General features: G+C 41.0%; 3 protein-coding genes and 3 non-coding genes across 7 annotated transcripts; all 6 read left to right on the plus strand.

The window, feature by feature from the left end:
* Positions 1-1760: 1760 nt before the first annotated feature.
* Positions 1761-14910, plus strand: LOC139411450 (lysine--tRNA ligase-like). Of its 2 annotated transcripts, XM_071157843.1 has the most exons (15): positions 1773-1860; positions 4798-4986; positions 5150-5282; positions 6929-7094; positions 7190-7283; positions 7382-7568; positions 7725-7850; positions 8060-8179; positions 8267-8429; positions 8617-8790; positions 8896-8981; positions 9078-9163; positions 9337-9463; positions 13348-13491; positions 14403-14910. In XM_071157843.1, the coding sequence occupies exons 2-15, from the start codon at positions 4844-4846 to the stop codon at positions 14475-14477; spliced, it is 1824 nt and encodes a 607-aa protein (XP_071013944.1). In that variant the 5' UTR covers positions 1773-1860; positions 4798-4843; the 3' UTR covers positions 14478-14910. The 2 variants fall into 2 exon arrangements, with proteins under 2 accessions (XP_071013945.1, XP_071013944.1); XM_071157844.1 differs by lacking the exon at positions 4798-4986 and having other exon boundaries at positions 1761-1860.
* Positions 14911-16165: 1255 nt separating this feature from the next.
* On the plus strand, positions 16166-19315 carry LOC139412181 (glycine cleavage system H protein, mitochondrial-like). Its single transcript, XM_071158998.1, has 5 exons — positions 16166-16322; positions 17933-18012; positions 18412-18475; positions 18582-18713; positions 19059-19315. Exons 1-5 carry the CDS (start codon positions 16172-16174, stop codon positions 19154-19156), a joined length of 525 nt encoding a protein of 174 aa, XP_071015099.1. The 5' UTR covers positions 16166-16171; the 3' UTR covers positions 19157-19315.
* Positions 19316-21277: 1962 nt separating this feature from the next.
* Positions 21278-25558, plus strand: LOC139411451 (large ribosomal subunit protein eL13-like). Its single transcript, XM_071157845.1, has 6 exons — positions 21278-21318; positions 21805-21922; positions 23338-23479; positions 23945-24118; positions 24864-24920; positions 25349-25558. The coding sequence occupies exons 2-6, from the start codon at positions 21819-21821 to the stop codon at positions 25505-25507; spliced, it is 636 nt and encodes a 211-aa protein (XP_071013946.1). The 5' UTR covers positions 21278-21318; positions 21805-21818; the 3' UTR covers positions 25508-25558.
* Positions 23641-23717, plus strand: LOC139412513 (small nucleolar RNA MBII-202). Its single transcript, XR_011634705.1, has one exon. It is a non-coding gene; the product is annotated as a small nucleolar RNA MBII-202 (small nucleolar RNA).
* On the plus strand, positions 24360-24443 carry LOC139412511 (small nucleolar RNA MBII-202). Its single transcript, XR_011634703.1, has one exon. It is a non-coding gene; the product is annotated as a small nucleolar RNA MBII-202 (small nucleolar RNA).
* On the plus strand, positions 25109-25185 carry LOC139412512 (small nucleolar RNA MBII-202). Its single transcript, XR_011634704.1, has one exon. It is a non-coding gene; the product is annotated as a small nucleolar RNA MBII-202 (small nucleolar RNA).
* Positions 25559-25903: the final 345 nt, after the last annotated feature.

The raw sequence follows: 25903 nt of genomic DNA on the forward strand, positions 1-25903 counted from the left end.
ATATGTGCCCCCCTTTTTTAAGGGACTAAAAGTAATTGGACAATTGGCTGCTCAGCTGTTCAATGGCCAGGTATGTGTTATTCCCTCATTAGTTAATTTACAAATAAGCAGATAAAAGGTCTAGAGCTGATTTCAAGTGTGACATTTGCATTTGGGATCTGTTGCTGTTAACCCTCAATATGAAGTCCAAAGAGCTGTCACTGCCAGTGACGCAAGCCATTATTAGGCTGAAAATCAAAACAAACACATCAGAGAGATAACAAAAACATTATGTGTGACCAAATCAACTATTTGGTACATTCTTAAAAAGAAAGAACCCACTGGTGAGCTCAGGAACACTAAAAGGCCTGGAAGACCACTGAAAACAACTGTGTTGGATGACAATAATTATTTCCCTAGTAAAAAAAAAAACCTTCACAACAGTTGGCCAGATCAAGAACACCCTCTAGGAGGTAGGCATTTCTGTGTCAAAGTCAACAATCAAGAGAAGACTTCACCAGAGTAAATACAGAGGGTTTACCACAAGATGTAAACCATTGGTAAGCCTCAAAAACCGGAAGACCAGATTAGTGAACAACTTAAACGTTACCTTTAAAAAAATGAATCCATATAAAATGTATTTTTGCTTTTGTTGGGGCATTTGTATATTCTTGTAGTTATGACATTTTTGGCCGATACGATATCCGATATTTTAAGCATTCCAGTACAGTTAAATAGTTGAAACACACACACACACACTGACCAAAAAGTTATTTTGTTGGCATTTACATATGTCCCCATTACCAGTAAAACATAATGAAAACCTATTTCTTTCACTTACTTGCTGTGCTATTTCGTTGTTCATTTGTTCAGTCTCAACCAGGATTTCATCATAAATGTCAAGCAGTTAAGTTTATCTTGACGTTAATGATATTTCGCCTTTGAGTTGTCTTGATGAAATTTTCTTAATCTTCCAAATGACTGCTTGACTTGTTGACTGCTCGATCCACACAGCAGACATTGTGGGCTAGGTTATGAATGCTATGTTGCACGTGTAGCGCTATATTTTTTTGTGGCGTCATCTACCTACGTTATATAGGTATGCACGTCAGCTTTGACATCGGTTTTGCACATCTGCGTTAAACTAGACATCGGGCTGATGTTGGCATTTTTAGCTAATATCGGCCTATTCCGATATGCTTACCAATATATTGTGCAACCCAAGTAGTTATATGTATGTAAACCTGCTGGTATCTATATTAATAAAGACAGATGATATGTTTTCCTTTGTCTAATTTATTTACCTACTCTGTTGTTTGGTTTTGGTTCAATTTTTGCATTGATCAACTTTTCTTTTGTTGTTCAGGAGACACATGAATTTCCCATACCGTGAAAGATTTGAAATGTCAAAATCACAAGCACAAGTACATCAATCTTGATGTTTGAAGAGTAACATCACTTATCATCAATTAAATGCATCGTGGTCATACCCTAGTTGTCCATCCAAAAACATATAAAACATTATAAAGGGAGGGAAGGATGCTCAGAAACCAGATGAATATGATCACATATTGACATGTATTTTAATATTCGCATTAGACATTTATAATTAGTAAAGGACCTGTGTTCTTCAACGAAGATAAAAATGAAGGCCACCCATGGAGTTATTTGAAACAACAAAATAAACTCATATGATCCCCTGGTGGTCTGAGTGCTGTCCTACTTTTACGCAGTATCTTGAGTCAGACTGATGCCCTCGAACGCGTTGAGACGTCATTGCGTTCAGTTGTGTGTGTGTGTGTGTGTTGGCGTTGATCTTGCTTGCAGCACGAGGAAGATGGCTGACGTTACAGAGGTGCACGCAAATGAACTCAGCAAAAAGTAAGCCAATGTCGAATCACTCTTCTATTGGAAATAATCTATGAATATGTGTGCAACACGTTGATGGTGTGTGTTTCACTTCCGTGTTATTATTCGATTAAATTTGTAGGATATTGTTGCACACAGTTGCATCAGATCGGATAAAGATCGATGGTTAAACGACTGTTCCATTGCGAATGTGCATACAAATTCCAATTGTCTTTTCTGTCAAGCGACATGGATGCTCTTCATCCTATTCTGTTAATGGTGATGATTACAAAATCCATAATGCACCGTAGAAATTACCCAGGTAATTTGCTGACGTGAAGTTCCTTATTTTCAGCTAGGTTTATTGACAAAACCACGTTTTAGCTGAAGAAGTGTTTGCCTTTTTGGGTTTACCATAATGAGTTGCTTGCCAACTTCACCAACCTTTCAGGTCATACAGATATGCTATATATTTGAGGAAACATTGAAGTAGTCAGCTTTATGCATCCAAGCTAAACATCCTATTTCACTTCCGTAATGTGATGGCTTGAAAGATAGTGAATTTAGCTAGCTACTTCTGGGTTACGTGGTCTGATCAGCTCAGAATGAAAGTGAAAATGTTCTGCCTACTCAGTAGAAAATTATCATACTTCAAGAAAAGTTAAGTTACTGTAATAGAAAATGACTCAAGTGAAAGTGAGAGTAAAATATTACCTGAGTAAAAGCATTTGGTTTGAAATATACTTAATTATCAAAAGTAAAAGAAAAAGCATTTTTTTTAGACACTCAACCGTGACTAGGCAGGACAAACCCATTTTCACGATGTCAGGTATATCATCAAAATAAAGAAATTACAGAAATATTTGGACTCATTCAGCAGTTTTTACCTGATTTTAATTAGAATACTATTGGAAATTAATGTTAAATTCCATTGTTATTCCGAAAACAAATTGTAATCAGCAACAAAATGGTGTATCATACACTGCACTTGAGGAACAATGGAAGTAATTCTCATTTGAAAGTTAATAAACATGTGTCACCACTTTTGAGAAAATGGACATTGAATGTTTTGGTACACCTACTGGAGAGCTTTGTCTACACCCATTCAGCATAGTTCACACCCTTCTTAAGCCTGTCCCCACCCATCTCTTTAAGTATTCACATGTGAGGCCATGTGCTAAACAAAGTAAGAGTAGTGTAGTAAATAACCAAAGATTTCAAGACTAAATGTGTTAAAAGTAGTAGTAAAAATACACTTTACCAAGGCATATATCATAATCTGACTTCGGTGCAGGTCATATTGTTCTTCACATTACCGTCTTTGGTAAACACACTATATATCAACATGTATTTGTCACAGGTACAGGATACAGAAGGTGTAAACGGCACAGTGAAATTGTTATTTGCATAGTAGCAATATTAAGTGTCCACATAAAAATATTTTATAATTATTAGATGATGCTTACCCAGACACACTTGTTTAAATTGATGGGTCATGTGGGGGGGAAATGCTATAACCACCCCCCAGCCACATCTACCTAAGTGGATGTGTCACTATTGTCTAGACATGTACATGTGTTCATGAAATACAATAATGGTTGTAATCATCCCGAGACACATCTGGCTAACTTGATGGGTCGTGTCTCTGGCGAAGCCGAGTCTCTTGTTTAGGTAGCTAGCTAGCTAAACAGGGAACCATAATCCCAACCCATACAGTACAAACGGATTGACGTACTGAGTAGCTCATGTTATAAACATAAGCATGCTACATTGCAGACCAATCCAAACTCATCTCTCGGCATGTCCATCCCATCCATTATTTCAGCCAATCATGACCAGCGGGAAGGTTCCTGTCTTTTTCTGTAGCTAAATCAACTAGGCTTGTAATTTAACATTTTGATTCATATTTACAGATGGCATACAAGTTTGTTATTAAGGCACATGAAAGTTCACATTCTATTTTTATCCCCAAAAATGTTTTACATTTAATTCTCTTGTGTATTAGCGACGTGCAACATTCGCACATGGAATCTGGGAATAGTGTGCATATCACGGTAAAAAATAGCCAGCTACATTTTGGATTGTTGCATTTTGTTTAAAGTGGGTTGCAAACGTGGAAAGGTTAATGCAACACTATTTTGTTAATCAGTCATATTGATATCACATTAACATCAATAGAACGGGGAGAAATAATTGGGTTGTATGCGCTATTTAAAGTTGAACTGACGGCGCTTTAACTACTCAGCAGATATGAAGAAATGTAACTAATCCTGGGGATTGCAATACAATAAACCTAGCAAGGGCAATGATCACAGGTCAGTCATAACGTGGCTAATCAGCTATCATATCAATTTATGTAGCAAGTTAAAGCATGGCGCCTAACGTTAGCTAGCTAAGGAGGATGTCATTGGGTAAGTGAGTGAGTGACTGACCCTTTTCCCCTCTTATTGTTTTTCGGTGGCTACAGCTAGAGATACAGGCGTCATTTAGTCATTCTAGGAGACTGCCGAAATGGAAAAGAAGCAAAATCAGTTGCTTGGTTATTTAACTTAACCAAATTACGACCCGAAATAGGATATCAACACTGACCAGGGTTGGTTGTTCATTTTGAATGACAGTTTGACTCTTAAATCTGTATATTGGTGTTAGCCCAGGGACCTTTATAGAGAGACATTCCTGATATATCTCGGGGCCATTTGAAAATGATGGCAGTTTTCGAACTGCAAAGTCCTGCAACTTTTACCCTAAAAATTGTCCAAATATAAATAGTGAAGTACAAGACCCCCCCCCCCCAAAAATAAGTAGTACTTCAAAGTATTTCTACTTACTTTATACCACTGTTACTAAACCCGTTAACACAGAACAAAAATATAAACGCAACATGTAAAGTGTTGGTCCCATGTTTCAAATTCACAGAAATAAGTCAGCTGTGCTCTGTGTGTGTGTGTGTGTGTGTGTGTGTCTCTCCAGGTCTGGTCATTGACTGGTGTAGCACAGTAGGTCATCCTGCCTCACCATGCTGACTCTGGTGGTCAGAACTGCCAGGCACCAGGTGTGCCAAGCCTTTGGGGTCAGGGCTCAGGGGGTAAAGTTCACTCTCCCCAGTGCAGCGTCAGTCCCAGCTTTAATTCAGGGGAATCGCTGGCGAGGTGACAAAAGGTTGGTGGCTTTTCCATTCAGTGAGAAAAACAACCACCCTTTTGTCATGAATGATTCCCTTTTTAGGCATTACTTGAATGGCTTTATTAAGTAGTCCCCTCAACCCCGATGCAGAGTCCACTAGATACCCTGATGTTACCCTCTTTGTCTGTGTTGTTGTCAGTGAGCTGAAGAGGCGAATGAAAGCTGAGAAGAAGGCATCTGAGAAGGAAGCCAAAGTCAAAGAGCAGGTTGAGCAGAAGGAGACCAATGACCAGGCAGATCAGAATGCAGATGAGGAGACCCTGGACCCTAACGTGAGCTATATGGATGTTTTATGTTCATCCTTCCCTCCCTCTTGTGATTTGCTTGAGAACATTTACTGCTGATCTTAGTAGAATATAAAAAATTTAAATACACTACTGGTCAAAAGTTTTAGGACACCTACTCAGTCAAGGGTTTTTCCTTATTTTTTACCTGTTTTCATCATTGTAGAATAATAGTGAAGACATCAACTATGAAAAAACACATATGGAATCATATAGTAACCACAAATCGAAATATATTTGAGATTCTTCAAATAGCCACCCTTTGCCTTGATGACAGCTTTGCGCATTCTTGGCATTCTCTCAACCAGCTTCATGAGGTAGTCACCTGGAATGCATTTCAATTAACAGGTGTGCTTTGTTAATTTGTGGAATTTCTTTCTTAATGCGTTTGATCCAACCCGTTGTGTTGTGACAAGGTAGGGGGATATACAGAAGATAGCCCTATTTGATAAAATACCAAATCCATATAATCGCCAGAAGAGCTCAAATAAGCAAAGAGTCCATCATTACTTTAAGACATGAAGGTCAGTCAATACGGAACATTTCAATGACTTTGAAAGTTTCTTCAAGTGCAGTCTCAAAAACCATCAAGCGCTATGATGAAACTGGCTCTTATGAGGATCGCCACAGGAATGGAAGACCCAGAGTTGCCTCTGCAATCTGCTGCAGAGGAAGTTCATTAGAGTTACCAGCCTCAGAAATTGCTTCCCAAAGAAATGCTTCAGAGTTCAAGTAACAGACACATCTCTGTTCAGATTTTGTCCTTTTGTCAGGAGTCCAAATTGGAGATTTTTTTTTGTTCCAACCACCGTGTCTTTGTGAGACGCAGAGTAGGTGAACGGATGAGCTCCGCATGTGTATTTCCCACCATGAAGCATGGAGGAGGTGGTGTTATGGTGTGGGGGTGCTTTGCTGGTTACGCCGTCTGTGATTTATTTAGAATTCAAGGCACACTTAACCAGCATGGCTACCACCGCATTCTGCAGCAAAAACGCCTTCCCATCAGGTTTGGGCTTAGTGGGACAACCTTTTTTTCCAACAAGACAATGACCCAACACACCTCTACGGCTGTGTAAGGGCTATTTTACCAAGAAGGAGAGTGATGGAGTGCTGCATCAGATGACCTGGGCTTCACAGTCCCCTGACCTCAATCTAATTGAGATGGTTTGGGATGAGTTGGACCGCAGAGTGAAAGAAAAGCAGCCAACAAGTGCTCAGCATATATGGGAACTCCTTCAAGACTGTTGGAAAAGCATTCCAGGTGAAGCTGGTTGAGAGAATGTGCCAAGCTGTCATCAAGGCAAATGGTGGCTATTTGAAGAATATCAAATGTAAAATATATTTTGATTTGTGTAACAACACTTTTTTAGCTTACTACATGATTCCATATGTGTTATTTCATAGTTGATGTCTTCACTATTATTCTACAATGTAGAATATAGTTGTTTTTTTTAACTTGAATGAGTAGGTGTGTACAAACCTTTGGCTGGAACTGTACATGCAAACCTGACATTTTGTAACATGACGGTGTTCTAAAACTTTTGACCGGTAGTGTATTTCTCAAAAATAGGGCTGCAGTAATTGAGCTTTTGTACATTTGCAGTAACATCACTTTATATTGTTTATCCCAATAGCAATACTTTAAGATCCGCACTCAAGCCATCCAGGCTCTGAAGGGCACGGCAGAGGACCCATACCCTCACAAGTACAATGTAGATCTGTCGCTCACAGAGTTCATTGAGAAATACAACCACCTACAGCCTGGAGACCAGCTAACAGACATTGTCCTCAATGTATCAGGTACTGACAACTGTTTTCAACTATTGTGTGTTGGAATAATGTGTTTTGATGGTCAATTTGTATTTTTGACATATGTGAAACTCTGTTGTTGGCAGGTCGTGTCCATGCCAAGAGAGAGTCTGGGGCCAAGTTAATCTTCTATGACTTGCGAGGGGAAGGCGTCAAGCTGCAAGTTATGGCAACCAACAGGTACAGAACATGGTCATTCCCAGAACTCCACTACTCATGTGAGCTCATAACTCCCACATGTATCTTTTCTAACCCCTTCTGTCAATCTTCCCTGTCAGGAGCTACAAGTCTGAGGAGGAGTTTGTGCGCATCAACAACAAGCTGCGGCGTGGTGACATCATTGGTGTTCGTGGTAATCCAGGGAAGACCAAAAAGGGCGAACTGAGCATCATTCCCATAGAGATGACCCTGCTTTCCCCTTGCTTGCACATGCTGCCCCACCTGCACTTTGGTCTCAAGGACAAGGTGAGCACCTTCACAATCCTGTAGTGGACATACAGAAAACATGTCAGGCCTTCATATGAATGAGAGATGATACAGGACACCCTTAATTCATGTAACCTGCAGAAGAAATTACCATTTTTAGGGATCCTTACACTATCTCTAACCAATTGCTTCCAGGAAACACGATTCCGTCAGCGATACCTGGATCTGATTCTCAATGACTATGTGAGGCAGAAGTTTGTAACACGTGCCAAGATCATCACTTACCTCCGCAGATTCCTGGACGGGCTGGGATTCCTGGAGGTGAGGGAAATGGCCAATAGGGGGCACTTGTGTCAGGGAAATTACATTGGAGTGTTTAGGAGTTCAGGTTAAGAGTTCAAGAGGGGTAAAGCTCTCTTCTCTTTGATGTGGAAATTCATTTTAAAGGCTTCTTTTTCACAAACAGTGTTTTGGTGATAGATGGAGATAGGTAACTGAGACTTTAAAACCACAACACACATTTCTTACAGATTGAGACGCCCATGATGAACCTGATTCCTGGTGGGGCTGTGGCCAAACCCTTTGTGACCTACCATAACGACCTAGACATGAACCTTTACATGAGGATTGCTCCTGAGCTCTACCACAAGGTAACATGTCCCCTGAGGAAGGACCAATAACACATGAAAAAACACTTTCAACTCCATGCTCATATTTCTGTGTCTTTTTTTCCCCAGATGCTTGTGGTTGGGGGGTTTGACAGAGTGTATGAAATTGGACGGCAGTTCAGAAACGAAGGCATTGACCTCACCCACAATCCAGAGTTCACCACCTGCGAATTCTATATGGCCTATGCAGATTACTATGACTTGATGGATATCACAGAGAAGCTTCTCTCGGGTGAATGAAGGGGGTGTTTCTACTTCATCATTCTGGAATGTGAATATATGTATATATATGTATATGTATGTATATGTATGTGTGTGTGTGTGTGTGTGTGTGTGTGTGTGTGTTACTCACAGTGATATGTAGGTGTGTCGATGGTAGGTTCCCTTACTAACTGGTCTGCTCTCTCTCTTCCCATCAGGGATGGTCAAGCACATCACTGGAGAGTACAAAGTGAAGTATCATCCAGAGGGTCCAGAGGGCCCGACCTATGAGATCGACTTCACTCCTCCCTTCAGGAGGGTCAGCATGACGCACGACCTGGAGAAGGAGATGGGCGTCAAGTTCCCAGCTGCTGACACCTACGACAGTGACGGTAAGAGAATGAATGGCGGTCAATACAGTGCCACAGCTATACCTCTATATATTTATATAATTTCCTAGGCTGTCTTACTGACCTGTCCCTCTCCACCCTCCCCAGAGACCCGTACATTCTTTGATGAACTGTGTGCCCAGAAAGGAGTGGAGTGCCCTCCTCCTAGAACTACTGCCCGCCTCCTTGACAAGGTGCATTTTCTAATCTACATCAGGAAACCCTCCTCCTATACCCCTTCCGTGTTGTTGACATCACAACTAAACTGAAGTTGATGTTTATCCCTGCAGTTGGTGGGAGATTTCCTGGAAGTCACGTGTATCAACCCCACGTTCATCTGTGACCACCCACAGATCATGAGCCCCCTGGCCAAATGGTGAGCTCTTCCTATCCATATTACACTCACTTAAAAACAAGCAACAGTGCTCTTATTCACATTCCAATGGACTGCAGTTTACCATTTGAAACTGAGTCATAGGTATTGCAGTGCCCCCTGCTTGTCAATGCTGATGTATCTATCTATGCTCTCCTTGATCTCTCCCCATACAGGCACCGGTCAGAGAAAGGCCTGACGGAGCGTTTTGAGCTGTTTGTATTGAAGAAGGAGATCTGTAATGCCTACACTGAGTTGAACGACCCTATCAGACAGAGGGAGCTCTTTGAGCAACAGGCTAAGGTCAGTGTGCCTGGGCAAGTCGGCTGAGTAATGCTAGAAACTACAGTTGAAGTCGGAAGTTTACATACACTTAGGTTGGAGTCATTAAAACTCGTTTTTCAACCATTCCCGCAAATTTCTTGTTAACAAACTATAGTTTTAGCAAGTCGGTTAGGACATCTACTTTGTGCATGACACAAGTAATTTTTCCAACAATTGTTTAGACAGATTATTTCACTTATAATTCACTGTATCACAATTCCAGTGGGTCAGAAGTTTACATACGACTGTGCCTTTAAATAGCTTGGAAAATTCCAGAAAATTATGTCATGGCTTTAGAAGCTTCTGATAGGCTAATTGACATCATTTGAGTCAATTGGAGGTGTACCTGTGGATGTATTTCAAGGCCTACCTTCAAACTCAGTGCCTCTTTGCTTGACATCATGAGAAAATCAAAAGAAATCAGCCAAGACCTCGGAAAAACAATTGTAGACCTTCACAAGTCTGGTTCATCCTTGGGAGCAATTTCCAAATGACTGAAGGTACTGTTAGGTTCTAATTTTTCAGAGTAAATAACTCACAGACACTAGAGAAGCTTAACCAAGTTGAATTCTTCCCAAAGGGTCGACATAGCTGTATTCAGACAGCAAAACATTTCTCACCATCACAGTTATATACAATCCCACTTTAGGACACACGTCCTTCTTTCTCCAATCCTTACATTTTATGGTTCAACTTGAAGAAGGTAACCAGATACTAAACCCTGATTACTCCCTTAAGGGGAACTGACCTGACTTCCTGACCTCAACCCCTCATTCCCCTAGTCCATAGATGTCCATCCCCTATCTCAACCCGTTGCTCTACTCCTTTCCACCAACACATTCCAAAGCTATCCGTCTTCCCACAGATAACCATTAACTTCTGACACACAACCCAGTCTCTTTCACTCTTCCTATTCAAGGCTTCTTCTCTATCATTTATTTAGTATCTCAATGTTCAAAGTTTAGCCGATTCCAACAGTACTACATTAATCTGTACAAACAATGGTACGCAAGTATAAACACCATGGGACCTCACAGCCGTCATACTGCTCAGGAAGGAGATGCGTTCTGTCTCCTAGAGATGAACGTACTTTGGTGCAAAAAGTGCAAATCAATCCCAGAACAACAGCAAAGGACCTTGTGAAGATGCTGGTGGAAACAGGAACTAAAAAGTTTTGAGAATGACACAAATATTAATTTTAAATATTAATATCACAAAGCTTGCTGCTTCAGTGTCTTTAGATATTTTTGTCAGATGTTACTATGGAATACTGAAGTATAATTACAAGCATTTCGTAAGTGTCAAAGGCTTTTATTGACAATTACATGAAGTTGATGCAAAGAGTCAATATTTGCTGTGTTGACCCTTCTTTTTCAAGACCTCTGCAATCCACCCTGGCATGCTGTTAATTAACTTCTGGGCCACTGATGGCAGCCCATTCTTGCATAATCAATGCTTGGAGTTTGTCAGAACTTGTGGGTTTTTGTTTGTCCACCTGCCTCTTGAGGATTGACCACAGGTTCTCAATGGGATTAAGGTCTGGGGAGTTTCCTAGCCATGGACCCAAAATATCGATGTTTTGTTCCCCAAGCCACTTCGTTATCACTTTTGCCTTATGCCAAGGTGCTCCATCATGCTGGAAAAGGCATTGTTCTTCACCAAACTGTTCCTCGATGGTTGGGAGAAGTTGCTCTCGGAGGATGTGTTGGTACCATTCTTTATTCATGGCTGTGTTCTTAGGCAAAATTGTGAGTGGGCCCACTCCCTTGGCTGAGAAGCAACCCCACACATGAATGGTATCAGGATGCTTTACTGTTGGCATGACACAGGACCGATGGTAGTGCTCTCACCTTGTCTTCTCCGGACAAGCTTTTTTGTAGATGCCCCAAACAATTGGAAAGGGGATTTATCAGAGAAAATGACTTCACCCCAGTCCTCACCAGTCCAATCCCTGTACCTTTTGCAGAATATCAGTCTGTCCCTGATGTTTTTCCTGGAGAGAAGTGGCTTCTTTGCTGCCCTTCTTGACACCAGGCCATCCTCAAAGTCTTCGCCTCACTGTGCGTGCAGATGCACTCACACTTGCCTGCTGCCATTCCTGAGCAAGCTCTACTGGTGGTGCCCCGATCCCGCATCTGAATCAACTTTAGGAGACGGTCCTGGCGCTTGCTGGACTTTCTTGGGCACCCTGAAGCCTTCTTCACAACAATTGAACCGCTCTCCTTGAAGTTCTTGATGATCCGATAAATGGTTGATTTAGGTGCAATCTTACTGGCAGCAATATCCTTGCCTCTGAATCCCTTTTTGTGCAAAGCAATGATGATGGAACGTGTTTCCTTGCAGGTAACCACGGTTGACAGAGGAAGAACAAGGATTCCAACCACCACCCTCATTTTGAAGCTTCCAGTCAGTTATTCGAACTCAATCAGCATGAGAAAGTGATCTCCAGCCTTGTCATCGTCAACATTCACACCTGTGTTAATGAGAGAATCACTGACATGGTGTCAGCTGATCCTTTTGTGGCAGGGCTGAAATGCAGTGGAAATGTTCTTGGGGGATTCAGTTCATTTGCATGGCAACAAGGGACTTTGCAATTAATTGCAATTCATCTGATCACTCTTCATAACATTCTGGAGTAACTGAAAATTGCCATCATACAAACTGAGGCAAGCAGACTTTGCGAAAATGTATATTTGTCATTCTCAAAACGTTTGGTCATGACTGTATATCCACAGTAAAATGAGTCCTATATCAACATAACCTGAAATGCCACTCAGCAAGGAAAAAGCCACTGCTCCAAAACCGCCCTAAAAAAGCCAGACTACGGTTTGCAACTGCACATGGGGACAAAGATCATACTTTTTGGAGAAATGTCCTCTGGTCTGATGAAACAAAAATATAACTGTTTGGCCATGATGACCATCGTTATGTTTGGAGGAAAAAGGGGAGGCTTGCAAGCCGAAGAATACCATCCCAACCGTGAAGCACGGGGGTGGCAGCATCATGTTGTGGGGGTGCTTTGCTGCAGGAGGGACTGGTGCACCTCACAAAATAGATGGCATCATGTGGAAGGGAAATTATGTGGATATGTGGATATATTGAAGCAACATCTCAAGACATCAGTTAATGCTTGGTCACAAATGAGTCTTCCAAATGGACAATGACCCCAAGCATACTTCCAAAGTTGTGGCAAAATGGCTTAAGGTCAACAAAGTCAAGGTATTGGGGTGGCCATCACAAAGCCCTGACCTCAATCCTATAGAAAATTTGTGGGCAGAATTGAAAAAGCGTGTGTGAGCAGGGAGGCCTACAAACCTGACTCAGTTACAGCAGCTCTATCAGGAGGAATGGGCCAAAATTCACCCAACGTATTGTGGGAAGCTTGTGGAAGGCTACCCAAAACGTTTGACCCAAGTTAAACAATTTTAAGGCAATGCTACCAAATACTAATTTAGTGTATGTAAACTTCTGACCCACTGGGAATGTGATGAAATAAGTAAAAGCTGAAATAAATCACTCTACTATTATTCTGACATTTCACATTCTTAAAATAAAGTGGTGATCCTAGCTGACCTAAGAGGGAATTTTTACTAGGATTACATTTCAGGAATTGTGAAAAACCGAGTTTAAATATATTTGGCTAAGGTGTATGTAAACTTCCGACTTTAACTGTTTGTAGTAGTAGGGGGCCACTGAACTGAAGTATTTTCCGAAAAGTCTTCCCTTACGTCAACTTAGTTACCATTGGTGCTTCATTTTCTTTCTGATATTTTCCCGTTTGAGTCACCACCCTGTAAATCTTGATGAGCTACTTATTTTTAATTTCTCATCTAGCTCCTGTGTGTATTTTTGTGTTTTATTAGGCCAAGGCAGAGGGTGATGACGAGAGCATGTCCGTTGATGAGACTTTCTGCACGGCACTAGAGTATGGCCTGCCACCAACTGCTGGCTGGGGCATGGGCCTTGACCGTCTTACCATGTTCCTCACAGACTCCAACAACATTAAGGTACAATCAAAGTACATACAGGCAGAGGCCAATGTAGATCCTTTACAATCTCTAAAGCCTTGTTCACACTGTAGGCCTTAATGCTCAAATTAATGTAGTTTTTAAGCTCGTTTTGAAATACTGACTGTCCAAACAGGAATTTACAAGTGACCAAATCCGATTTTTGTATGTTCAGACGGCAGTCATTTGCAGACATGGCTATGCTAGGTGTCATAGTAACGACTGGTGTGTGCGCAGTGGTTTAGGCTGATTGGTGGTGCTCCTGCTTCCTATCACTCATGTTATGTAGCAAGCTAAGGCGAGAACAATGTTTGCAATGGATGTTTCCCTGTTCCTTTAAATGTTAAAAGTCATAGTGTAAGAACACTTATAAAGCCTCAAACGAATAGCTGATCCACCTTTCAAAAGGAGTCCTTTTTGGCTAGCCACAACAGTCCGCTAGCTAGGTAGCTGTTTAGCTTTCTAGCACATTCACTCATTTGTTTGTAAACCATTAAAAAGCTAGTTAGCTACCACATGTTCTTATCAAACTGTCAACAGAGTAGCTAGCAAACAAGATAAGCCAAATAAGTCAAAAACAGTTGCGAGCAAATAAATCACATTTGACCGTTCAGACACAAGTTGCAAGGCCAGGAATCAGATTCACCTACGAAGGTGGTTTGAAATGTCCGATTCCATGTGCTTTTAGATTTTATAATAGATTTTAATTGTATATGCAAAAAAAAAAAAGCTTTTTAGTCACTTCAAACTGCCAATGTGTACAAGGCTTTAGGCATGCATGTTTATTATTATGCTGTAGGGGACATTGTGTTGATGCTTGTTTACACACACACACGCACTACAAACTTGAATACGCTTCAGCAGGACTCTGTGTCTGTGTGAAACCACCTGATGTTAATTCTGTTTCACAGGAGGTACTGTTCTTCCCTGCCATGAAGCCTGATGACAACAAGACAGCCCCTCTCACAGAGGGCACCTCTGTGTAGTATTGTGACCTCGCCTGCTGGCAGATCTCTGCAGGGGTTGGCATGGTGATGAAGCCTGGGTAAATAATCTGATTGGTCTGTTGGTCTCACTGTGTTCCGGTGGTGTTGAATGTTATTCATTTTATCATATGGTTTGAATCTTACAATCTGCATTATTAAGGGAAATAAGTTACTTTTTACAATTATTTTTCCACCTTTACATAGTTGAAACGTTCAATTGTGTGCTGTTTTGCCTTGTATTACTTTGCGGTTGTCTCATTTCTGTCTTCCCTCATTAGAGTGTTGGACATCCAAGCCCAATGTAATGTCAGTGAATGAGGGTTTCTGGACGTGTTGTGTTATTGTATGCCATACAGTCAACGACTTATTTTTACAAATTCTATGTTCACCCATACAACTGCCATTGTCACAAAAATAAAATGACAAAAGTGAATCTGTATTCCTATGATGGAGTTACATGTGAATGTGTCTGCAGCTGATATACTGTTGTAGTAGGCTTAAGTTACTGGTCTGTGTTCTTTAGCCATGGTGTTTATTATGTACCTTTTTATAAGCTTTTGGATGAACCAGGGGTGTAGTCATTCAGCCGAATCTGTGCGAAACATTTCTTAAATCTGAAGCGAACGAAACGGGTAGGGACGCACCGCAATTTGTCCAATTGAAACAGTTTGGCAGAATGACCACCTATTCTGTTACAAAATGTTTTGTCTGTCTTTTCATTTTTCCAAATGGGAAACATTTAGCAACAAACTAGAGTTTCTATTGCACATTCAGGTAGAGCAATCCATTTCATTCTGCATCTGTGTTTCTTAAACGGTAAACTGTTTCTGTTGCAAGACATAATGAATACACCCCTGGTGACTGAACTCTTGACAACCAATGTGCACCCCACCTATATGGATCCCCTAAGAAAAGATTGTGGGATGACCTGTGTACAACACTGTTGGTTCAAGGAGGAAGAGCACAAGGTAAGTTCATTTCCAGTGAATGAAGTCGTTACTTTCTAGTCATGCTGCAAAGCACTGTAGGACCCTAGTGTTAAGTCTACCAAGAAAACAATGTGTTTAATGAAAGCAACACTAGGTTCTAGGAACTGTTGCCCAATCTCAGAAGTTGTGTACTACAGTACAACGGATACAATAGAAACATTGAGAGTTAGGGCTGTAATATTCATGAAGGAAAAACTAGTTAGTCATAACCCAGTTTCTACAACCTACCAAGCATAATGAGAATGGTCCCGTTCACCTGTTCAGACGTTGCATGAATCAACCAATGGATGTGTGCCACGTCATCGATTGACTGATTGTTCTAACATATGTGGTGAGATGTAGTTAAAATACATATCCAGGTGGTGTAAAATATGGCATGCTTCAGCAACGCCTGGGCAGAGGAACGCGCCCAAACCTTATGGTTAGTTCCACAATGCCATAAAGATGCAGAGTAGACTTTAGACTGAAGAAGATCTAACACTACCAACTATGCGAAAAGCCATTAGTATCCTAAATATTCTGTTGTGCATCTGTTACGCCTTGGGAGTATCCATATAAGGAAAAACCTTATTGGCAAATACGGTTCAACTTTCACAAAGTCCTGCTGAAAAGCCGCTTCTATTTCATGTCGAGAGCGCGCAAAGGGTGATGGTGCGCGTTCCACTCAGTCAATTGCATGTGTAATCATTTCGGCCGACACTGAAGATGGCGATGAGAGTAGCGTTCCGGTGCCTTACTGCAAACTTTTCCCCAGTACTGATTCAGCGTTCTCGACCTGTACAGATATCCGCAAATCGGCTCTTATGGAAGGCCAACCCCGCACAGTCACTGAGCACCGCCTCACGACTGTCCACAGGTAACAATTTGTTACAACGTTGCCCAAATTGGCGCACTCGGTGTTGCATGCTACATTTATTAACATCACAATTGATGTACGGGTCTGTGGCTACACATTCCAGTCACAGAGGGGGGATAATCGCACACTGTTTTGGTCAATCCCCCACGGTACATTTTTACACGTCAGTGAGAGAGTGTGAACTGCGATTTTTATATTTTTGTGGTCAGCATGTCCAGATTTGTAAACAGTTTAGGACGCATTCCCTGCTACGATAAAGTTTGGGCGATGGGTCAAATAAAAAGTAGCCAAATGTTGGCCGTTACGTGGTCTAAAAGTCAACTATTCTCTCGTTATTCCCAGACAGAAATCAAGGGATTTTGTTTTTATGGAGTTCCAATGTACTTGTGTGATTCCCTGACCAGCCTGTCGAACAACGGTCCCGCGTTAGGTTGGTTTAACCGTAACAGTTTTTATTATATGGTCGCTTTCCATAAACTGCAATCTGGGATGTCCCCAAAATAAGCCAGGTCGATTAAAGTTTATTTTCTTAGACGACACTGTAAAACGCGGTCTTAAAAAAACATTAGGGCTTGTTAAGCACTCAAGACACCCACTGTCTCGTGCCCCAATGTAATGGACAATTACATAGAGCAAATCACGCACGAGTTTGGACGTAGGCAAGTCAAATGCTGGTCGGGAGTAACATATTTGAGCATACATCTATATTTAGCATATTTAACACATTTGTAGTCTGCAAATAAATGCATGGTGTAATTTGTGGGTGGTGGTTTAGTCTAGAAATTATATTGAAGATCTCCATTAAGGTAAGGCTCTCTTGTCTTTCAGACAAACCAGCCATGCCTCAGCATCTTTCACAGTTCACAATCTGGTTCAAACCTGTATTTTTCTGCATGATCTGATGCTAGCATTGGAAACTGTTGAGGCATTTAATTCCTCCCCAGCGTATTGGGGAAAATTGACAGCGGTTGACATAAACCACGTTTTAATGTTTCTTGCTTGAACTGTGGATTACGTATTTGTACAAAACAAATATAAAATATGAATGAACAGCCCACATAGCAGATTAGAGGAAGGATGTTTAAATGTGTTGGCTCCCTCCCACCACTCATACTGTGTACAACTATACTACAATGTACAGTAATAGCTAGAGAATGCTGGTACATTGTATGAGCAATTGACATCACAATGGTGATAGTAATACAATTCACATCTTGTTTGACATTACAGGGCTGAATGTGGGGCAGTGCATGAATGGTATCTTTTGCCACCTTCCAGTATTTTAAATTAAGTTTGCTGTTTTGCGCAGTACTTTTTGGCTCTGGTCCATAGTACATTAGTGTCCTTTGGACAGTTAATAACAAGTGCAATGTTTGGGATGGGTATTAGTTAGGTCCCCCCCCCCCCCCCCCCACTAGAGTTTGGAAACCCTAAATTAATGGTGGTGTACTCCTAGAACACAGAAAAACTAAAATGTCAAGTTTTGGAGATTATGGCCATGTCAACTGGTCAGTGTAGTGTACTAATACATTATTAGTTTGAACATTAGTCTGTGCTGTTTTTCTATGCACATGCATCCCATTATCTGATGTGAATGTCTATTTTTACAGCCCTGAAATTCACAGACAAGCATGAGTGGGTACGAGTAGAGGGAGGAATTGGCACAGTTGGCATCAGCAAATTTGCTCAGGTAAGCAGTTTGGTTGATATTTTTATCAATGATTTAGTCTGCTGCTGTTTCCAAATGACTTATCTGACATTTATTGGTCTACATAATGCCTGTATTGTCTTGAGATATTTATTTTGGAACTTTGTACTTTGTCCTGCAATACAAAGACATATACCAGAATGACAATTTTACATATGTATGACTATTTTTTAGGGTAATTGATTACTTGTATTATGCCTGGCTTAAAAATTGAGGCTCAATCTGATATTTGTGCAAGAACTTGAAGTTTACCACAACTTACATTGGCCTTATTTTATGCTTTCCCAGAATTTCCTCAACGTGTACTTCAAATATGAATATTTTGTGTTGCAAATTCTGTGTAGCTGCTAAAATGTTAGAATTTGTGTCCCTCCATTGTAGGAAGCATTAGGTGATGTGGTATATTGTGGACTCCCTGAGGTGGGGCAAAAACTTGAACAAATGGGTAAGATTTTTCCAGGTTTAAGTTTCCTCCCACAAGTAAATGAGTCTTGTGACCACGAGCTTTGTTGCCAATAAGGAGGGTCATGCATGTCCTTTGCTTGTTTCAGAGGAGTTTGGTGCTTTGGAAAGTGTGAAGGCTGCTAGTGAGCTGTACTCTCCGCTGACTGGAGAGGTAACTGAAATCAACACAGAGCTGGCAGTCAACCCTGGACTAGTGAATAAATCCTGCTACGAAGTGGGTGAGTATCTTAAGCAAGAACAAGTGACAAGACAAATCAGTTGATAATTTAGCAGACACTCTTATCCAGAGTGACTTACAGGAGAAAATTAGGGTTGTTTTGCTCAAGGGCACATCAACAGATCTTCACCTATTCCGCTTTGGTTTTCGAACCAGCGACCATTCGATTACTGGGCCAATGCTCTTAACCGCTATGGTACTTGCCACCTTATGTGAATTATTATATATATATATTTTTTTGGTGAATACTCATTCAACACACTTATTAACCCCCCCCCCCCCCCCCCCCCCCCCCCCCCGTCCTGACAAAATTTTTTTCTGATGATTGTTCTCCTTTGACTTCCAGGCTGGCTAATTAAGATGACTATTGACAACCCTGCAGAACTTGATGGCCTCATGGACGATTGCTCCTATGAGAAATTTATCAAATCACTTGATGAGTAGACTGCTCGACTCTCCATGTTCTTTTTTTTAAATGTTCTTTTTAATGATGATTACAGGTCTTTCACACTAATCCTATCTGGACTGGCTGTAAAATCTCAGCTAAAAATATTTAATAAAGTAGCCATATTTATTTTGACTGTAATTGTTTAATCACCAAGATAACCTAAATGATAATTAAAAATGCTCACCTAGGTGCTTTAGCTGATTAAACCACAAGACAACCTGAAGGGTTTGTTCCCATGTCCTGTTGGCACAATGATAAATCCTGTTGGCACAAAAATAAGAGTTGATTACTTCATGTGCTTGGTTTGAACTGAAAAAAATGCAGAGAAGTGGCAACAGGTTGGAAAGTGATCGGAAATGAGAAGTCAGATACAATAAATACAATCCATTTTTTTTTCATTATGGCTTTTCTATTCCATCTGGTGGGAAGGATGGAATACAGTACTATTCACTTGCTTTACATAAACCACCTTAAGTCATTATCTAAGTCTAAACTTAATTTGATGTCTGGCAATGCAAGACTAGTCAAAACAAAACCTTGGCTGGTAGCCTGGCACTTCCAAGGACTCCCACACTTGTAGATTGACATTTTTCAGCAAGATCACCTTCTTTAGAACAAAAGACTACAGCACAAATTAAGCAAGAATCAAATCTATTTGTGATATTTTCCTATTTTGAGGTAACATCTGACATCAGGAATATGTGGATAATATTGCATTTGTTGTGTTGTTTGTACACACTGCCTGTGATTGTTGACATGGCTCACTAATATCTACTGCTATACATATCATTCTTAGTATATGTTTTTGGTGTAGGCCTATATATGCACAGATTGCATTTGGATTATTCGTTGTGTTATTTCGGTTACCTGGATTTGTTCTGACATTCATATTGTTTTTGATTATTTGTGTACTTGTTTGGCATTGTTAGGAGCTAGGAACCCAAGCATTTTGCTGCGCCTGCTAAACTGTTTGTGACCAATAAAATTTGATTTGATATGCTGCTGCTGTATTTTCCAACCCAAGTGATTCAAGCTAATGGTAACTGAAAGTTACACAAGTGATATTAACACAATATATCTGCACAGTATCGTCATTGATTTATTAACACATAATCAGCCCAGTCAGTTAATTGAACAGTAGTTTACATTGTAAAGGGGATATTTCACATACTGTGAAGGGTGTGTGTGGACCTATTCCTAGAAATTACCCTGCTTTAAACTAGACCTTTTGTTCTGATGCTTAACTGGTGAAAACCCAGAGAGATAGAGAAGCACTTGTCATTGCTACATTGAAGCTTGGCACACCTTGACCTTTGCCCTTAGATTAAGATCGAGATGAGGTGCAAGGGGGGATTGATCAATGATTAATGGCAAAAGTGGGCACAGGATCAGTGCAGCAGAGAAACTGAGCATATCTTTGACTTTGTTTTATTTTTATTTAACCTTTAACTATGAATGGGGCTTTACTACTTTTACATGAGAATACAATTTGGCTGTCCGGCAGAAAATATCCTTCCGGGATGGTCCTCTCTTGACACAATGAGCAAAGTGATGGTGTTGCTGTTTGTGTGCACTTTAAAAAGACTGCCACATATGATTTCAAGAACGTATTAGGGTTAAATATTTGGATGGACAACACTCCTATAATGAAAACATGTCATTCATAATGATCATTACAACAATGAGAATGGAAAATTGGGCGATACGCAGAGAAATTGGCTATCTGAAACAGGCCCGTAAGTGAAATGTGTGTAACTTTATTGTGCGACTGCAGTGACCCCTTGTGGTGTACCTACATATAAATCTTGATTTGGGTGGAGGACCATTAGATAAAGAACAAATAATCTGTCATGCATGCATACTGGTTGTTTCAATATGTGTTGTATTGGGACTTGAATAGGATAAACAAAGCACGTTATTACTCAGCATTATGCCAAAACAAGAAGATTTGGTTTACTAACAAAAAACGTACAAAAAGCTAATTCGATCTGAATGCTTTCTGAACAAGATATATTTTTTAACTCAAACTCTTCACACGTGGATATTAGTACATCCGGTTGACACTCCATTGCGTCTACCATTGGCTGCCATCTATATATCCCACAATGCACAATTTTAGGACTTCCTTTTTCCTTTCGGCCATTTTCCGCCCCAGACGGTATGTTGAAATAAGCTCACTATTTTTCAGACGAAATCGCTCTTCATCCTCAAATATATCGAAGTTGATGTGACTTTTATGTGTTTGTTGCGAAAGTTTATGATGTTGTCGTTAAGAATATATGACTATTGACGAGTTTGTTGAGCTAAAGGCTAAGATAAATGCGACCCAGATAGGTTGACAACTGAACCTATATGGGTTGTAGACGCATGTATGTCTATGTTGTCAGTGACTTTACAAGTGTTTCATTGTCACCACCCATTGTCGACAATGAACTCCAATGATTACGGAGTCATTATCACAGTAAAATATACGTCTGTGTTGGAATTCATTGTTGCACCCCAGCTTGCCTTGACGTGATGGCTAACATTTAGCCTATTAAGCACTTCGTCAGCCATTTTTGTTCCTCTGCTGGATGGGTTGATCTTATTGCTAAATGTGATTACCTTCTACGCCTACATGTGTTAATGTCAACTTCTGTTTCAGGGAAGTAGGCAACCATGGCACCCAGCCGGAATGGCATGCTTTTGAACCCACACTTCCACAAAGACTGGCAGACGAGGGTGCGCACCTGGTTCAACCAGCCCGCAAGGAAGACTCGCAGGTAGGCCTTGATTAGTGACTTTGGTTAAGTAAAGTATAATGGTTGGATAAATGTTAACTTTTGGTTGAACTGTCTTACGTTTCAAACGTCTACTGTATGCAAACCTACCAGCTATTAACTAGCATGGTTATGTGACATACCGAGTTTGTTAGGTAGCAGTGTGGATTGAATGATGCTATGGTGTAATTTTGTTGTGTAGCTGTGTATGTAGGTGATGATCATTCAAATATAACTTTCTATATAAACTCAGCAACAAAAAGAAACATCCCTTTTCAGGACCCTGTCTTTTAAAGATAATTTGTAAAAATCCAAATATCTTCACAGATCTTCACTTTAAACACTGTTTCCAATGCTTGTTCAATGAACCATAATTAATGAACATGCATCTGTGGAACGGATGACACTAACAGCTTACAGATGGTAGGCAATTAAGGTCAGTTATGAAAACTCAGATCACTAAAGAGGCCTTTCTACTGACTCCGAAAACACCAAGAAAGATGCTCAGGGTCCCTGCTCATCTGCTTCAAACGTGCCTGAGGCATGAGGACTGCAGATGTGGCCAGGGCAATAAATTGCAATGTCCGTACTGTGAGACGCCTAAGACAGCGCTATAGGGAGACAGGACGGACAGCTGATTGTCCTCGCAGTGGCAGACCACGTGTAGCAACACCTGCACAGGATCGGTACATCTGAACATCACACCTGCAGGACAGGTACAGGATGGCAACAACTGCCTGAGTTACACCAGGAATGCACAATCCCTCCATCAGTGTTCAGACTGTCCGCAATAGGCTGGACTGAGGGCTTGTATGCCTGTTGTAAGGCAGGTCCTCACCAGAAACAACGTCACCTATAGGCACAAACCAACTGTTGCTGGACCAGACAGGACTGGCAAACAGTGCTCTTCACTGACGAGTTGGGGTTTTGTCTCACCATGGGCGATGGTCGGATTCGAGTTTATCGTCGAATGAATGAACGTTACACCGAGGCCTGTACTCTGGAGCGGGATCAAGGTGTTCTGGGGCGGTGTCACAGCATCATCGGCCTGAGCTTGTCATTGCAGGCAAAATCAATGCTGTGCATTACAGGGAAGACATCCTCCCTCATGTGGTACCCTTCCTGCAGGCTCATCCTGACATGACCCTCCAGCATGACCATGCCACCAGCCATACTGCTCATTCTGTGCGTGATCTGTGTTCTGTCATGGCCAGTGACGAGCCCGGATCTCAATCCCCCCCCCCCCCCTTTGTTCAGGGACACACTATTCAATGTGTCTGGAACTTGTTCAATTTGTCTGAATCTTATATTCCTACAAATATTTACATATTTTAAGTTTGCTGAAAATAAACACTTGACAGTGAGGATGTTTTCTTTTCTTTTTTGCTGAGTTTATGAACAGACTCCTCATTTTTCAGGCGAAAGGCCCGTCAAATCAAGGCTCGTCGTATTGCTCCACGCCCTGTGGCTGGTCCCCTCAGGCCTCAAGTCAGGTGTCCCACCATCAGGTATCACACCAAGGTGCGTGCCGGACGTGGCTTCACCCTGGAGGAGCTCAAGGTAAAGAGGGAAATTAACAGTACATTTACCTTTCGAATAATAACCTCCAGGTTTATGCAGTGTTAGTTCATTGTAAGACTGAACAGCCTGAAAGACAGGTTTGAGTTTTTATTGAATATATTTTAGCTTGCAGACTACTAGAACCTTTTACAGCAATCAAGTGATGACATCTCCGGAATCTCTGTACCTCCTTGATGATTCAATTTGAACCTATATGCTGATGTCTGCTTGTTTTAATGTGTGCTGTGCATATAAAAAAACAAACTCAAAAGCTGGTCAATTGAGTAATAACTTTGGACTCAAGACAGTTCTCATTTGTTTGACAGGCTTTTTGTCTGAATGTAGCAATCTACTTGTATTGAATTATGTGCAAGCCTTCACACTGCTAAAAGTCCAGGCATGGCTAGCAATTAAATGGCTGACAGTTCTTAAATATTTGGTTCTTGCATGTGCTTTGTATTCTAGGCTGCCGGTATCCACAAGAAGACAGCCCGCACCATTGGCATCTCGGTTGACTCCCGCCGTCGCAACAGATCTTCGGAGTCCCTGCAGGCCAATGTACAGCGTCTGAAAGAGTACCGCTCCAAGCTCATCCTCTTCCCCAGGAAGGCCTCCGCACCAAAGAAGGGAGACAGCACTGTAAGTGTCAGTCATAGAACATTGGGTTGGGTGTTTATAAACATGGGCACTCATAACCATATTGTTTAAGTGATTGCTTAATTTGAAGGTCAGATGATAAATATTTGCAGTGTGAAGACTTCAGCAGTCATGGATAACATTCCCTGTTAAAAGTGATTCTAGAATATTAGCTCATAACTGGGGTAATAATTGCAATTGTGATGAAAGCTGGATCGTGTGCAGCACTGGGCCTGCAGTCAAGTGATGACAAATTCTCCGGAATCTCTGTACTACCTTGATGATTACATTTGAACCTATTATCTGATGACTGCCGGGTTCGTGTGTCCAGTGCCCATTCTGTAGTTTCTGAAACGAACCATTAGAAAGTTTTGAAGTTAAGATGTGGAAATTGGTTTTCAAGCAGGTCTGAAGGTTTTGTAATGTGTTTACTGCTTTTTGTGCAGAGTAACATTGATCTGCATGGGCAGGATATTAACCAGACTTTTGTGCTATAGATAATACTGTCTTAGACGTGTTGGAATGTCATTTAAAATATTGTTTACACACCAGATCTGCATGGTTATCTGGACTACAACTTATATGACTACTTTATGTGCTCCGATTTAGATTTAGTTGGTGTGCAATTAAATGTTTGAGGACTCTTCTCTTCACACCAGTTGCGTTTTAGATTGACTGTACTGTCTTGCATGTGCACATGGTAGATGTTACTTTTCCTGAATGTATTAAAAATTTTCCCTTTCTCCAGGAGGAGGAAATCAAGATGGCCACGCAGCTCTCTGGTGCTGTCATGCCTATCAAGAATGTACGTATCACACATTCATATCTCTTGATTCACCCCCCAAATTAAGTTCATGTTCTTTATAATGCACTGAACACTGATCAGGGTTATTGTCTGTAAATGGGAAGACCAGGTCATACTTGCAATATTAGGATATTTCTTGAGTATATGTATTGGACAGATATGTTAGAGCTCTTTCAGCAGTCAAGTGATGACAAATTCTCCGGAATCTCTGTATTGCCTTGATGATTCTCTTTGAACCTATTATCTGATGACTGCCAGATTGTGCTGGGTCTTAACTTACAGAAGTGGACACACAAATAATTAAGGCATTGAGTAATGGCATGGGACTCTGCTAATCCATTGTATTTGACTGAAATGCCCCTCTACTCTTGATGAGTATATCTTTACATCAACATTGTTGTTAATTGGCTCTTCTCCCTCTGCTGCAGGTGCACAAGAAGGAGAAGGCCAGGGTGATTTCTGAGGATGAGAAGAACTTCAAGGCTTTCGCCAGCCTGCGTATGGCTCGTGCCAATGCTCGTCTCTTCGGCATCCGTGCCAAGAGGGCAAAGGAGGCGGAAGCGGAGAGTATTGACAAGAAGAAATAAACCGCTAGTTTCTATGGAACTTTCCAAAATAAAAGAACGTGTACAATTTTACTGGTCATTTTTCAATATGAAGGGTCATGTTTGTTACCATCTCATCTTGTACTCTTAATTTTTTATTGCAGTTGTGGGGACATTTCTGATCAATGATGATAAACACTCAACTTTGGGACATTAGAAAAATAGATTTTCATGCTTTAGTATTTCAATGATCATATTTGATGGATTATAGAAATACAGGCATCGATGCGAACATTAAATAGAATGTTGACTGTTGCCCAAGAGACCAATGGATGGAATTTCTTGCCCAGTCTCGACCAGCAGGTGGTGGTTGTGCTACGTTGTAAATCCCTCACCCTGGCATTTTCAAATTGTATGTGGAAACCAGTCTCCTGAATA

Source organism: Oncorhynchus clarkii, chromosome 6 (genome assembly GCF_045791955.1).
Source record: "Oncorhynchus clarkii lewisi isolate Uvic-CL-2024 chromosome 6, UVic_Ocla_1.0, whole genome shotgun sequence".
Lineage (NCBI taxonomy): Eukaryota > Metazoa > Chordata > Actinopteri > Salmoniformes > Salmonidae > Oncorhynchus > Oncorhynchus clarkii.

Excerpts from the sequence above, each read along its gene's own strand:
- LOC139412181 (XM_071158998.1), top strand. The coding sequence starts at position 16,172 with ATGGCGATGAGAGTAGCGTTCCGGTGCCTTACTGCAAACTTTTCCCCA. Across the intron at positions 16,323-17,932 it reads CGCCTCACGACTGTCCACAG|CCCTGAAATTCACAGACAAG; the intron begins GTAACAATTTGT and ends CTATTTTTACAG. Across the intron at positions 18,013-18,411 it reads GCATCAGCAAATTTGCTCAG|GAAGCATTAGGTGATGTGGT; the intron begins GTAAGCAGTTTG and ends CCTCCATTGTAG.
- LOC139411450 (XM_071157843.1), top strand. The coding sequence starts at position 4,844 with ATGCTGACTCTGGTGGTCAGAACTGCCAGGCACCAGGTGTGCCAAGCC. Across the intron at positions 7,851-8,059 it reads ACGGGCTGGGATTCCTGGAG|ATTGAGACGCCCATGATGAA; the intron begins GTGAGGGAAATG and ends CATTTCTTACAG. Across the intron at positions 8,180-8,266 it reads CTCCTGAGCTCTACCACAAG|ATGCTTGTGGTTGGGGGGTT; the intron begins GTAACATGTCCC and ends TTTTTTCCCCAG.
- LOC139411451 (XM_071157845.1), top strand. The coding sequence starts at position 21,819 with ATGGCACCCAGCCGGAATGGCATGCTTTTGAACCCACACTTCCACAAA. Across the intron at positions 21,923-23,337 it reads CCCGCAAGGAAGACTCGCAG|GCGAAAGGCCCGTCAAATCA; the intron begins GTAGGCCTTGAT and ends CTCATTTTTCAG. Across the intron at positions 24,119-24,863 it reads CAAAGAAGGGAGACAGCACT|GAGGAGGAAATCAAGATGGC; the intron begins GTAAGTGTCAGT and ends CCCTTTCTCCAG.